Raw genomic sequence first — 14,757 nt, 5'->3', positions numbered from 1 at the left:
AAAGTATTTGCCTGCCAGCTAAAGGAAAGCTGGGTGGGGGGCAGCCTAACCTACTGTGGAAGAGATTTCCACAATCTTGGAACAACCACCGAGAAGGCCCTCTCTTGTGTCCTCACCAAATGCACCTGTGAAAGTGCACTGCTGCCCATTCATCACTTTGTATCTTACCAGTGCAATGGTGTGTGTGTGTGTGTGAGAGAGTGAGAGAGAGAGAGAGAGAGAGAGAGAGAGAGTAGACATCTTCCTACTTGTTTGCTGAGGATATTACCGTTTATTGAAATGTGGCCTGAAATATAATATTAGGCTTGGGATGGGCTATATTTGCTATGCTTGTCTTGAGCTGTAAAAAAATCCTGCCAAGACACAAATGCTTCCCTATCTTTCATTTATTGCAAAGAGAGGATAGTTTACAAAAAACACAAATGGAATTCCTCTCTGCTAGGGGAAAACAAAAGACATCTGGGTGCCAAATGGACAGGTCCAGGTAGCTATGGACCAGAAACCTGGCTTGTTTCTGTTATGTGTGACATGTGCTTAGTGTGACTTGAGCCCTAGCCTTAAGCTGCAGAGAGCTGGGCTGTGTCTACTCCTGCCACTTTGCACTGCACTGCCTGCTTATTACTCTGATAATAGAAGATTATAGGGTTCCTGTTGGAAACGTCTATTTACATCCTGCATTTCCCAAACCACCTATTAGCAGTGCTGTGATGTCATATCCTCCCTGCTGAGACAGTGGAAATCTCTTTTGTGTGCTGCATTGCTCTTCTTTGAAAGGAATACCCATTGCCACTGAACCTAACATGGGATGCTGTTTTCCTGAAAGGCCTGTGCAATTTCTTGGACTTAAACCTGTCATTCCTCCAAGTGAACTAGCCCGTGTGCGTTTTTGTTTATGACTGCCTCAGCCTGTTGCTCCTGTAATGCAGTGGGAGAAAAGCCCTTAGACAAGGAAACTTCCCAGCAGTGGTTGGGAGGAGTCAGACTAGGAGAAGTGCCAACACTACCTATACTGAGCTGCTTCGACTTTGTTGCTCATGTGCATTCTACTATTCTATAAAGTGCTTGCTCTGGTTTTGCTCAGACAGTTTTGTCTGCCATGCTGTGCCTGTGGGAAACTGAAAAAGCAGCTCTCTGTCCATTGCAGTCTGCATCATGTAGGACTGTTACCTAAATTGCCATGTCAGGCATGAAACAGATCGCATGCCAAGTGTTAACTGGATATCACAATCGGGTGTTTTAAGTTTTGCAGGAGAGCAGGCAGTAGTTGCCGACCTAGTCCTGCCAACTACACTGAGAATTGTGGCAAAAACACTGATCAAAGCAGATCAGTGCATTGGATACATATGCTTGGATGGGCACAGCTTCTCCAGCATTTGCTCCATGAACCCATGTTGAAGATGCAGGTGTGAGTTCTCAGCCACTCAAAAATGAAGGAACTTGTACATAGAATTATAGAGTATGATCCAGCTGAGAGAGATTTCTCTGGCTGAGCCCACATAAGAGGAACCAACTGCTAAAGTTCCTATTTAAATTCCACCTGAGTGCTTCTCCACAACCTGTTTCCCGTAGAAGGCAGGAAAGGAACATTTACTCTGCAGTCCTGTACTTCTGTAGGACGACGTAGGGTTGAATGGTGTTTTTCCTTCCTTTCATTGTTCTTTTGTTTTCTGGCAGTTGCACATTTGACTTACTGTAAAAAAAAACCTCCCTTTTTACTAGTAGCTCTGGTTAGCCTGACACAGTAGATATCACTGTGGCAGAAGGGGGGAGAGGACTTAAGCGTTCAGGGATTTGGGTCTGGTTTAAAGGCCAAATTTATATGGTGATCTGCAAAAGGGTCTAAGTACCAAGGTGGTTGTATCTTTGCTGCAGAGTACTGTTGGAAGGAATTTGCAGGATTGAAACAACAATTGGAATAAATTATTAACTCTTAATCCACCCACAAAGCACGTTCCAAGATGCTTTATTCCCAGATGATTATTTGCCACATCAAGTGGTGGGAAAGCAGCTGGAGAGGCTGCAAGGAAAAGGTTGATTATATACACACCATTTCCTCCCTACATATCATGCCTCACTGGTGTGCAGAGGAGAAAGAGAGACTTGCATTAGAATCATAGAGTTGGAAGAGACCTTTGAGATCATCTCATCTAGCCTGCTGAATGCACAATTTATAATGCATGATTAAACTACAGCACTTCTGACAGACCTACTGAAATACCTCCAGCAAAGGAGAGCCCATCACCTTCCAAGGCTCTGTGTTCACTGTCAAAACAGTTCTTACCATTAGCAAGTTTCTCCTAATATTTGGTCAAAAAATGCTCCCTTGCAATTTTCATACAATGGTTACAATCCTGCCATCTGGAGCAACACAGACTCATCCTAGATGCACAGACTCAACCTAGATGCAAACAACACTGTTCATGCCTAAGAGAGAATATATCTACTATACATGTTTGCTTCTGTCCTCAAGCTTCTTTTTAAAGATGTTTCAGTATTTTGCCCAATAATGCCTCTAAGGCAGTTGGGAGTTTATTTTTTCACTGGGCACAGATTTGCAGAGATGTTGCACATCAGAGGATTTATTCATGAGACAACTTTCACCAACTCAAGATGAATCACTGTTTTTGACTTTTAGAGAATTCACACAGTGCAAAAAGTATTTAATTGCTGCATTGATTGTAAAGGGCCAATTCAATTTTTGGGGTTGACTTTCAAGATAGGCAAGGCTTTCCCCCCCCCTTTTGGGGGGGTCTGCCCAGACTGAATGTGCCAATGGCAAATCAATCTGAAAGCTGATTCACAAGCTCTCGCATATGAAACTTTCTTTCCATACTGTTTCACATTCTAGGGTGGCTGGTGTTTATTTCAGAGTTGAAAGGTATACATGCACACATAGAAGTGTGAAAGCTTGTAATCGTGCCATGAATTGAGAGAGAAAGAACTTGTGTTTTAGCACTCCTTTTCTCCTCTTCTTTGTTGCAGTCGATTGATCCCGGGCAGCAGTTCACCTGGGAGAACTCCAACCTGGAAGTGAACAAACCAAAGAACCGCTATGCAAACGTGATTGCCTATGACCATTCACGTGTCATTCTGACCTCCATTGATGGTAAGTGTTGTTAGCAGCACCTCACGCTAACAAAATTCTCAGTGCATCAGACCTGAGGTTCAAATCCCCGTTTCATGTGATGCCAAGTAACTGTACCATGTTCCAGCTGGCAGAATAACTTAGAAGGTATCATTCTAGTGGACTCAGTGACCCAAAGAGTTCATGGTTTCCTTACTGGGTTTTTTTTCACTGAATCACTTGAGCACATTCTGAGAAGCCTTGCAAATCAGCCTTTAAACACATTACCATTCTAAAAACTTTTAAGGAAACAGAACTCAAGCAGCCCGTCTCTGTCAGCAGTCATAATCTAGAGTCCCATCTGGGCAGCTTTTGCAGGCATTGATGTTGGAAGGAGGTACACTTGGGTCTTGGTACGCCTTCAAATCTGCTACTTAATAAAGGTTGAAGGCAGACAATAGCTTCTTCAGAGAACATAAGAAAAGCCTGCTGGATCCAGCCAATGGCCCATCTAGTTCAGCATCCTGTTTCACAGTGACCAACCAGGTGCCTACGGGGAGTCCACAGGCAGGATTCAAGCACAAGAGCCCTTTCCCTTCCTGTGGTTTCCAGCAACTGATATTCAGAAGCATTACTGCTTCCAACTGTGGAGACAGAGCATAGCCATTGTGTCTAGTAGCCACTGATAGCCCTCTCCTCCATGAATTTGTCTAATCTTTAAAAACCATTCAGGTTGGTGGCCATCACTACCTCCTAGGGGAGAGATTTCCATAGTTTAACTATGTGCTTTGTGAACAAGTTCTTTCTTTCTTTCATCTGTCCTGAATCTTCCAACATTCAGCTTCATTGGATGTCTGCAGCTTCTGGTGTTATGAGACAGGAAGAAAACCTTCTTTATCCCCTTACTCCATACCATGCATACTTTTATAAACTTCTGTCATGTCACCTCTTACTCGCCTTTTCTCTAAACTAAAAAATGTAAAATGCTGCAAGCTTTCTTGAAAGGTTGAAAGAGCAATCTTTGCTCTCCCCCCCCCCCTTTGTATGATTTACTCCTTCCTTTTCACCTCCGGTAAACAGGTTTGCAGGGTTTTCTCCAGTTTCAGAACTGGAAAACCCATTTTATCAGTGAAAATTGGGCAGAAGTAAAGTGTGCTCCAGGGGTCGAGAGCATTTGCAGACTACAGGCTGTATTCTCCCCTGGACAACCTTTCAGGGAACAGATGCCAGTACTGGGTGGCAGCTGAAGCAAAAATGGCAGAGCAGCAAATGTTAATGTTTTACCTTTTGTACAGCTGACTAGTTACACCCCCCCCCCACTTTTTTATCCTCCACCCAGGCATGTGTAAGGCGTTATCAGAGTTCAATGACACATTTCAGCCAGGCAAAAACACTCAAAGAGAGTGTGACGCAGGGTCAGTGAGGGGCATGCCTGGGGAGGGTGTATGGCAAGGACCAGATGGAGAGGTTTGGAGGGCTGTGTTTGGCCCCCAGTCCAGAGGTCCCCCACCCCCAGAGTACATCATAGGAAGCCTCTCCCCAACCACTTTCACATCTCTTAACAACTATTCCCTGTAGTACAGTCTGTTTCCATTACCAGCATGGTCCAGGATTCTGGCTACCCCCTTGTCTTCTCAACCCCCTGAAGGTGCATCCTCTTCCTTTGTCATGCAGGTGTTCCTGGAAGTGACTACATCAATGCTAATTACATTGATGGCTACCGGAAGCAGAATGCCTACATTGCTACACAAGGGCCTTTGCCAGAGACACTCAGTGACTTCTGGAGGATGGTATGGGAACAGCGCACAGCAACTATCGTCATGATGACCCGGTTGGAGGAGAAGTCTCGGGTATGGACAAGTGCAATCCTCTCTTCTGGGCAGAGATAAGTCAGAGAAATGTGATGCATGTTGATTCTGTGCATGCAGTGCAGCTGAGATTAGTAGCAGCCTCATATGGTACTGTGACATGGGGCAAGGGGTCCTAAGTGCAGGCCTCTGAGGAAAATAGAATATAACATTATAGACAAAGATGGTACTAGGATTTTAATGCCAGCCTGATCATCAAGCATAGCCTCCCCACCTTGACCAGTTCTAGAAATCCATAACTGAATACTTTTTATATCAGATTCCAACAGCCTAAATGAGTGATGTGACATGGGGGAATGGTAATTTCTATGGCTGTTTCACAGTCTGATGGAGTTTTTGCTTCATCAGTGAATCATGGTGGGGATCTTATCCCATAGAGCTACATACAAAGAATAAAAACTCAGCGTGGCTTCCTGCGTGAAACAGTGGCTTGGGAGGCAGGGCTGTGGAGCTCCTCTCCAGCCTTATGCTCAAAGGCATAATGCAGATGTTCAAAGGCATTCAAAGTGGGAGGACGGAATCGGAACCATTGTGGCAAGTCCCCATCACCTTGCTGGACCCAACTTCCATTCATTAGAGGACAAGTTTCTATACAGGCAACAATTCTTCATTTATGTTTGATGTATTTGCACACGACCAACACGTACAAGCAGTGCTGGGAACCCAGAAGATGAACCTGGAAATATGGAGCTCCCTGGACAGTCCTCCTGGCTCACGAGGAGACCTTCCCCAGAGCCCAAAGAGGACCTCAATGTGAGCTGGAGGGGCACCAGGGCTTGCTCAGCTGATGCACGGGGAAGCAGCAACAGTGGCTGTGCCACCCCACATGTCAGCTGTTTGGCAGGGAGGTTGAGCAACTCAGTAAAGCCCCACTGCCCCTCCAGCTCGCAAGGAAACCCTCTTTGGTGGGTCTAGGGTGAGTCTCCATGCAAGCCACTAGGATTCTCCAAGTTGCTCCCCATTTTACACAATTTTACGTATGCATGCAGGGGCCCAGAATGTAGCTACCACATAAACGGAGAGTTGCTTTTTAGTATGATATGTGCTGGCAAAGGGGGCAGGGGAGGCTCTTCATGCATAGGCAGATGTGTCCTCCAACACATGGAGGTCAGACATAACAAATAGTGAGATCTGATTTCAATCCCTATCCCCATGTTTACTCTTTGAATATGCACAGGGATTTCTGAAGGGTTCTTTCACCCCCATATAGCTGTGCCTTTCCCAGTTGCCTGGGTGTCACTGAGCTTAAGATGCATGTGTTTAAAGATATCCTCAGAGACATGGATTTCAGTGTGGAGAACCTTGGGCGGAGGGTTCCCCAGAAAGTACCATCTTTTGTAGTGAACATTTATGCTCACAGAATATTTTATGTTTCCATGCCAACCACAGGGCAGGGAGATGTGCACTTGGACTGTGGTTTACTCGTCTCTTTAGTCAAATAGACTTGAGTCAGGAGATTGGAAATGGGGAATTTGCAGAGAGAGGGAAGTAGCTGAATGAAGGGGGGTGATGTATGTGGAGGGAGAAAAGACAAACGCAGGCATGTATCCTTCCTTGCTTTGCTGAGTTTTATTGCTGAAAGCAGAACACCAGTGCTTTGTGTGATAAGAGGACAACAGAACTGAGTTACAGAGGGTGCAATAGGGACCAGCCTATGCTCCATCCTAGGCAAAAAGGAATCAAGCCCAGATTCTTGTAGAAAAAGCTTGTCGGTATTGATGGATGGTGTGTGTGTGGGGGTACCTGTTAAGTGTATCTCCCCGTGCCCCCTTAAGCATTCAGTCAGCAGTGTGAAAGTAGCCTCCTTCATCGTGGATTTGCACAGCTGTTGCTAAGTCTTTGCCAGTGCCTAATAAGAAATGCTAGGCTGGATCAGACCAGTGGTCCATATAGTTGACTTCCTGACACTGCCCCCACCCCCAGATATAATAGACATTTTTACAAATTAGGAATGAGAATGAGAATCTGTTCTCTGTTGCTATTCTCCCACCATCTGACGTAGTGGCCATTTATGTTTCTTTCCTTCCCATATTTTATCTAGCCTGATTTGAAAACAATTTGTTCTAGCTGCATAACAGCATTCTGCAGCGAAGTTAATCATGCATTCTGTAGCGAAGTTTGTTTAACTAAAAAACCATTCGTTTTAATTTCAATGAATAGCCTCAAGGTTTATGACAATTTCCCCTTATTATTCTTTCTATACCATTCTTGATCTCTATCCAGCCCCTCCTCAGTAATGTTTTTCCCCCAAAGCTAAATAACCCTCAAAACCTTTTTCCACAAGGATGATTGACCTGTTGTATTTTCTTATCCTTTTCTGTACCAGCTGCTGTTCTATAATGTCCCTTTTTGTGGGTAGGGCAACCAGAGTGATATGCAGTCACCCCAAATATTGCCATATACAGAAAACGGATACAATAGGGAAGAGGAGGACAGGGGGCTGTTGCACTGTGTTCATTCTAGAAAAAAGCAGAGGTAGGGAATAGGTTGGGTCTGAAAGTGTTTATGAACTTAAAGCTAACCTAGTTTTCTGGGGCAGGTAGTGGCTGCTGCAAGCATACCAAAGTGGCGGCAACTTTGTGTGCCAAGCAACTTTGTGCATGAAGCAGTTCCCCACCACCACTCCAATGCAATTCTTCTCCTTCACGTTTGTCTTGAGAGAGCTAAAATTGCGAGAATAGGTTGGGAGTTAGTTTGCACAAACAGTTTGCCAAGTAGACGTGCCTCCATGTGCTTGCATTTAAGCAGCAGACACAATATTTGTCTGTGGTTATTAACTGGGCCATGGAACTCCAATACAGGCTTTTCAGTTTTAGAATAGTGCTTGCATTTAAGGTAAACATGAAATGACCCCTTTTTGTCTGTCAGAATAAATGAATATCCAAAGTCCAGTTTGCTTTGTTTTGGGGCTGTCCAGCTTTCAGAAGATGCTCCACACAGTGTGTTTCTCCAAGATAACATGTTCTGTAAGGCCCTTTGGGCACTTGTCTCTGTCCTGCCTTGCTTCTTGTTGAGATGCACATTATCTCCTAGTAGCACGCTTCCCTCCTCCCCCTCCTAATTACTTCCTATGAAATGGAGGATGCAGTAGTACCCTCAAGGTGACATACTTCATTGAGTTAGCATACCATCCAGCCAAGTATGGTGGGTGGGGAAGATTCACTGACACACTTGTTCCTCTGCATTGAACTGAGTTCATACCACTACTCTTTAAAAGCCTGCCTTACTACCAGTCACAGATATGATGTACCCACATCAAGGGAACCGTCAATTAAGTAGTCATAGTAGCTTCAGGGTGGAATCAGACAAACAGGTACCTGATGGGTGGGAGTAAAAGACTGATCTAAACCAGGCATAGGCAAACTTGGCCCTCCAGCTGTTTTGGGACTACAACTCCCATCATCCCTGACCACTGGTCCTGTTAGCCAGGGATGATGGGAGTTTTAGTCCCAAAACATCTGGAGGGCAAAGTTTGCCTATGTGTGATCTAAATGCTAGACTAGCTCTTGGGGATTCTCCAAGTGAAAGGGTTCACTTTTAACATCTCTCTGTCTTTTTCCGTGCTTGCTCAAGCTTGCCCCTTTTCTTATCTCCAAGCTGTCTCCCAGCCTAGGACCTTTGAGAGCGGTTTCAGATGAGTGCTAGCAGGTAGCACTTTCACAGGCCCAGCAGCAATGCTGTGTGTGGGTATTGTTGCTCTGGACTTTGACCTCGTGGATTTGGGGAGCTCAATGCTTCAAAAGGTTTCCACATCTTCTGAAGGGCAAGCAATACGGAGGGGGGTATCTATTTGGTGCCTTGTTATGACCTGCAGGGCCTGGCAGCTTGCTGGTACATATCATCCTCACCTTTCATGTTTGCATACTATATAAAAGCATATTCATTCACTGCCTCCAAAGCTTTTGCAGTTGGCAGCAGAATCAGCAATATGTGAGTCTCCAGGGCCCTGTGTGTTCTGGGGAACTGGCCCAGACTGCCTTTTCCATAGGAAACTTTCCTTGCACTCTCCCAGTTTCTGCACCGCTCAATAGAAAGTGCCCTGAAGCCCAGGTATATTAGAGACCTCTCATCCCATTTTGCAGACAGTGGGTCTTGGGAATGTGGCCTGCCTGGTAAAGATATATTCTAAACCAGCTGTTCTTCCTTTGTAGCACTTTTATTAAGAGGGTCTCCTTATTTTCCCAGCAACTGAGGGAGTCACTGGGCACTCCCAGCAGTAAATGAATTTCCAGGTTGTAAGCGTGTTCGTGACATTAATGAGAAGCGAGTGATGCCAGAAGAAAGACTCTCTTATCTGGTTTAGTGCCATCGTGCATCAGCTTCAGCATAAAATTTACAGAGCTTGAAAATGGGGCATAAACATTATGAGTAAATTTGGCAGAAAATGTGAGTGACTCTTATCTGGTCATGAATAAATAATTTTCAATTACCAGTTTGGGCTTTGCTATTAAACCCTAGGATAGAGTACTTGAAAGTTTGTTTTGTGTTTGAACATAAACACTGTAGTCTCCCCAGAGTTGGTCAGGAAAAGGGTGACATTTGCTAAAGAAGCCAGGTCTGCTGGACACAGCCAGGTCTGCGCTGCCATTTGCTATATTAGCTATCACTTGGGTGAGGCAGCTTACCAGTAAGCCAGACAACAGACCTTCCTTCTTGAGCACATACTTCTGTGACCTCAGGAGAACCAGGATCTCAGCGACCTGCAGCTCTTCTACAGACTTCCCCAACTGCCCAGGAAGTTGCTTCTGACCTTAAGCAGTGATTCTGAAGTAGAAGAAGTTGCACCCCAGCAGTTCTAGGGTGCACTTAAATCTCTTATCTAGGAATGTTTACTAAGCCCACCCATTAAAATATCCTCAATTAACAGGCGGAACACCAATGACTTCTAATTAGGGTGTTGTTCCATGTCCTCCATTCCCTAGAAACACACACAGCTAATAATTGAGCTTACCATTACTTGACAGGTCCAGATGATCCTCATTCATTCTCCCTTGTAGAGGTTCTGTTGTAGCCAGGCTTTAGTTGGGAAGGAGAAATAGGGAGAGGCAGAATAGGAAGCAGAGTACAAGGGACGGATGGGTGGATAGGTGAAGCAGGAGGTGGAGAGGAATAGCAGCAGACACACATGGAATTTAGTTTTTAAAATATGGAAGATTTGGGCAAAGGTACAAGACATCTTCCCTGCCACCTCTCTCCACCATGGAATAGAGAAGCAAGCCTATACAGAGAGCAATTTACATCCAGGAAAACATGTTAGTGCTTCCCACTAATGCATCTTAGTCAAATGGGAGTGGGAAAATTCATCCTTGCTGTGTGGACTGTCCACAGCGCAGTTATAGACAGGAAGTACACTTCCAGGTCTTGGGCTTTGACAAAGAGAGAGAACTAGATGAAAATATGCTTCATAGCTTGATGCATCTCTCACATATTGGCACCTTCCCAGCAAAGCAGCCCAATCCTACTTCAGCAGAGAGCAGCATTTTCAGCTATCCTTTAGAGGGGCTCCTTCTAGCAGGCATACACAGGCATTTCTTCGGGGCCTGGAGAAGCTCAATATAAAACCCCCCAAATGTCCATTCTGTGGCTCCGTTTGACTCTTTTCTCTTGCTAGACTTTTTTTTGGTTCAAACTGGCTGTCTCAGTTGCCCTTCAAGAATCTACTACTCCGTCCCCACTTAGAGGATCTTCTCCCCACCTGCTGTCTCCTGGAGAGGACATTGCCAGTGACCGTCATGGCAGGAACCCTGGCAGATTCCCAAGCAGAGGATGATAGACTGTGGCCAGGCTTCCCACATTCACCACTGAGGGGGAGGAAAGATCAGTACATTTGTCTACAGACACCAATCTTCTCAAAGAGCAGGGAAAGGACAGAAAATTACAGGGGAAGAAATTGCTTTTGAATAGACCATTTCTCTCTGTTGCACTCCCCTTGCCCATTAACATTCTTGCTCCTTATTCCTACCTTTGAGCACCAAGTATCTTGTCTTTCCTTGTTTCCTACCAGACCATCCAGTATTACTGGCCTTTTGCAGAACGAAGTAGAGGGTCAAACAAAAATACCCACTTGCTTTGTAAGCCTCAGCCAAATACAGTAAAGGTGTTTTGCATTTCTACACTACTCAGAGTGGGTCCACACCAGCCATTGGCTCCTAGCAGGGGCAAATTGAGTAAGGCGAGAAAACCAGGCTCTGAGGCATCTTAGGGGCATATGTAGAGCCCATTGATAACTTCACCCCCAAACACTGACCCATTATTTCCTTTTTCTCATTGCAGGTGAAGTGTGACCAGTACTGGCCAGGTCGTGGTACAGAGACCTATGGATTGATCCAGGTGACATTGCTGGACACAGTTGAACTTGCCACGTACACAGTTCGGACATTCGCCCTCTACAAGGTAAAGAAGGAAGGAAAGTGTGGGCAGCCAAGGTCTTGCAAGAGCGCCCAGGAAGTATCTTTCCCAGAGAGTTACATGAAAGTGCAAAGAGTTATACTGACTCTTTCACAGATGCTTGAAGTGAGAGAAACCATCATCAAATACAGGCTGAAGTGGAAGCGCCATCTACACACATTTCACTCCCAGCCCAGTCTTGCCTTATTCTGCCAAGGAGCTTACTCTTTGTGCATCTTGGCCTTGCAGTGAAGGCCAAGCCATGTGTTCTCAATGTGCTGGTGAACTAACCTGAAGGTTAGAATGGCCTGAGGAATGCTGTCTATCTATACAGCTATTAGCCCTGGCTCTCAAAGGAGTTGATAAAATACAGCAAACAACAAATCACAGTGGGCAGCCAAAAATTCAGCATGAAACAAAAATAGAACAGAACAGATTGTGAACATATTGTGAAAGGAAGTGTATGGAATGAATGAGGAACCACCAGCCAGGTACCGCGTGCAGCCCTGAAGCCTCCAAATCTAACCCACAGCCTCCCTCTTCAGTGTCACACACACACACCCAGCAGCAATTGGGCTTGAAACAGCCTTTCGTCTGAGCAGACAATAGTCTGTTTTGAAGCCTTAATGGGGGGGGCATGAGTGTGCAGAGTTAGAGAGGAAAGAATTAACCCTCCCTTTCCCATGTACTGAGGCCCCACCACCCAAAGTTCCCCCCTCCCCACAGAAAGCAGCCTTCTATTGGCTCAAATGAGAGGCTGTTTCCAAGAGCAATCTTTGTTGAGATTGCGGCTGGGGAGGGAAGAATTAACTGTCCCCTCCCAATCTGCAATCACCATAAAGGTTGCCTCTTTCCCCTCTGGGAATTAGGCTTTTCCCCCAAGCCTAATTACTTGTAGGGTGGGGGGAGGTGAGTATTAACATATGTGTGTGCCATGTAAGATGGTAGTATGTATCTGCTGTGTGTGTGTGAACACTTGAGAGTATAGTCCTCTCCAGATGTTCAGAATGTGGCTGTACAACATGCAGGGAGCATCTACAGTCACAAAAGGCTACTTACTTCACACAGTCCTCTTCCACAAGTTGGAAGGCAAAATGATGATGGGGCTAATGTAGCACACGCATCCCTGTTGTTTCCCCACCCAAAAAAGACCCATTGAAATTTTACCAATTGAAGAGAGCTTTTGTCATCCATCCGTTTTGGCCCACCCACCATAGGGCTGTGGCCATGAGGCAGTGTTGCCCTTGGGCTGAAACAAAGGGTTTCCCATCCCTGGTGTACAGTAATCCTGGGCCCTGAAGTGTCTGAGGCATGGGATTTCTAAACCAGAGAAAAAGCCCACTGTCCACTGCACCACCACTAGCTGGCATATTTTGGCTTCTTCCATAGAATGGGTCCAGTGAAAAGCGGGAGCTGCGGCAGTTCCAGTTTATGGCTTGGCCTGACCATGGGGTGCCAGAGTACCCTACCCCAATCTTAGCCTTCCTGAGAAGAGTGAAAGCCTGCAACCCCCCTGATGCTGGGCCAGTGGTTGTACATTGCAGGTAAGGACTATCAGTATAAAGGAATGGGAAGGGCCTGCCAGTCGCTGTATTTTGGCAGGGGTGCACCTGTTGGGATTTACAGTCAGCCTGGCGCTGCCGCCGCAAGAGCAATGAAATCAGTATTATAGCCCTCTGCTAGCATAAGCAGCACTTTGCAGTCAGTGCCCATCATCGCAACACTTAATTCACCATTTTTACCTGAGAAGCAACAACAATATTTTAAAAATTAAAACAGTATGAGAGCAACATTTCAGAGGGGAATTCTGCATATTTATTATATATTTATTTTATTGCATTTCTATCCTACCTTTTCCTCCAAGGAGCTCAAGGTGGGGTACATGATTTTTCCTCTCTCCATTTTATCCTCACAACAACCAATGGCAATAATATTGATGACAGAAACCCACAAATCCATCTCACATAAAATGCAAGCATACTTTAGCATCCATAAAATGTGCAATTATTACTCTGTTATTGACTTCCTTCTATTTCCCCCCTGCACCTGAAGGCTTAGGCTAGCTACAACATATTAAAATGAACCTTCAAGGTAGAATATCTAACTGAACCACCCAGCAAGATGAAATATCCCAGCACCATGCATACACAATTCAGGAAACTGTTATGCCTAATCTAAACTTACTGCTCAAACATTCATATGCTGCTAACAAGTATGTGCATTCACAACACGAAAACATATGGGACACCATTCTGCACAAACATACATATGCCATCTATTTACAGAGCATGACACACCATCTGCATGTGCACTCATATAATCTCTTGCTGCACTTCAGGATGGAAAGAAATGACTGCTTCAGCCACAAACATTAGTTCACTAGGAATCAGCATCTTATCTGGCCAGTGATTTATCTCTTGTAGCTGAGTGGGAACTATTACTGAACAAACCACTTCATCACTGCAGCTCTCACGAACTCCTTAGAAACGGTATTTAATGCTCTCCCTTCATGCTCTGGTTCAGATGGGAGTGGTGTATAATTAACACACGCTCTCTCCCTATTAAAACCCTGTTAGGAATTTGACATGAGCAGCGGCAAGGAGATGTCCTGCTGTAGAATTCTTAGCTGTCAGACATCACATTTGTTGTTTGTTGGCATGTTTTTGGTTGTGCTGGTTTGTGCACTGGGAGCAGGACCAAGTTATACACTTCAAAAAGCCTCCACCAAGAAAGATTTGGGTTTGCTGGTTTTGTAAGAAGGAACATTACTCAGAAAGTGTGCACAGGGTGGGGGCAGAGAGACCATAGTGCAGATTCCTCATTCCATTTGCTCTATTCCGGTGCGTTAACCTGCCTCTCTGAGGGTTCTTCGGAAAAAGTGTGAACTTGAGGATTATCAGTCCCTGCAGTATGCGGTGGGTTGGGACAGGGCTTGGTGAAGGCTTAGAACTGACTCTGAAGGAAGTACTATTTCATGTTTTTGTGCCATGCTTTTACAGCGCCGGTGTGGGCAGGACAGGCTGCTTCATTGTAATCGATGCCATGCTTGAGAGGATGAAGCATGAGAAGACAGTGGACATCTATGGGCATGTGACATGCATGCGCTCACAAAGAAACTATATGGTGCAGACTGAGGATCAGTATATCTTCATCCACGAGGCCTTGCTTGAAGCAGCCACCTGTGGAAACACTGAGGTGCCTGCACGCAACCTCTTTGCTCACATCCAGAAGCTGAGTCAGGTACCTCCGGGTGAGAGTGTCACAGCAATGGAACTGGAGTTTAAGGTGAGCAGAAGAGCATTTGCAATTTTTCCACATGTCAACACACAGAGTGATCAAGGGGCTGCTCAGCTGGAACTGGCACCCCTGCCTGTCATCCCCCACAGATCTGTGAGCAACTATGAAGAGTTGAGTCTTGGGTTGAAGGGAGATTTTCTA

At 45.3% G+C, this 14,757-nt stretch overlaps 1 protein-coding gene and 1 long non-coding RNA gene across 30 annotated transcripts in view; one reads left to right on the top strand and one right to left on the bottom strand.

Annotated features, from left to right (window-relative positions):
* PTPRF (protein tyrosine phosphatase receptor type F) overlaps positions 1-14,757 on the top strand; it is a 476,587-nt gene that overhangs the window by 451,584 nt on the left and 10,246 nt on the right. For all 26 annotated transcript variants that reach the window (XM_083619805.1, XM_083619803.1, XM_083619795.1 and 23 more), the window contains 5 exons: positions 2,983-3,106; positions 4,739-4,914; positions 11,206-11,325; positions 12,709-12,863; positions 14,319-14,604. In XM_083619805.1, coding sequence (XP_083475931.1) covers positions 2,983-3,106; positions 4,739-4,914; positions 11,206-11,325; positions 12,709-12,863; positions 14,319-14,604 — 861 coding nt within the window. The remainder of the gene's footprint in view (positions 1-2,982; positions 3,107-4,738; positions 4,915-11,205; positions 11,326-12,708; positions 12,864-14,318; positions 14,605-14,757) is intronic.
* The window catches only part of LOC310765208, a 133,351-nt gene continuing 125,073 nt past the window's right edge, over positions 6,480-14,757 (bottom strand). For all 4 annotated transcript variants that reach the window (XR_014549476.1, XR_014549477.1, XR_014549478.1 and 1 more), the window contains 2 exons: positions 9,884-9,948; positions 6,480-7,391 (listed from right to left, as the gene is read on the bottom strand). This is a non-coding gene — a long non-coding RNA (uncharacterized lncRNA). The remainder of the gene's footprint in view (positions 7,392-9,883; positions 9,949-14,757) is intronic.

The sequence above is a fragment of the Podarcis filfolensis genome (assembly GCF_964270895.1).
Source record: "Podarcis filfolensis genome assembly, chromosome: 6".
NCBI classification, from domain to species: Eukaryota; Metazoa; Chordata; class Lepidosauria; order Squamata; family Lacertidae; genus Podarcis; species Podarcis filfolensis.
The sequence above is the reverse complement of the archived record's forward strand: the minus strand, read 5'-3'. Positions and strand labels throughout refer to the sequence as shown.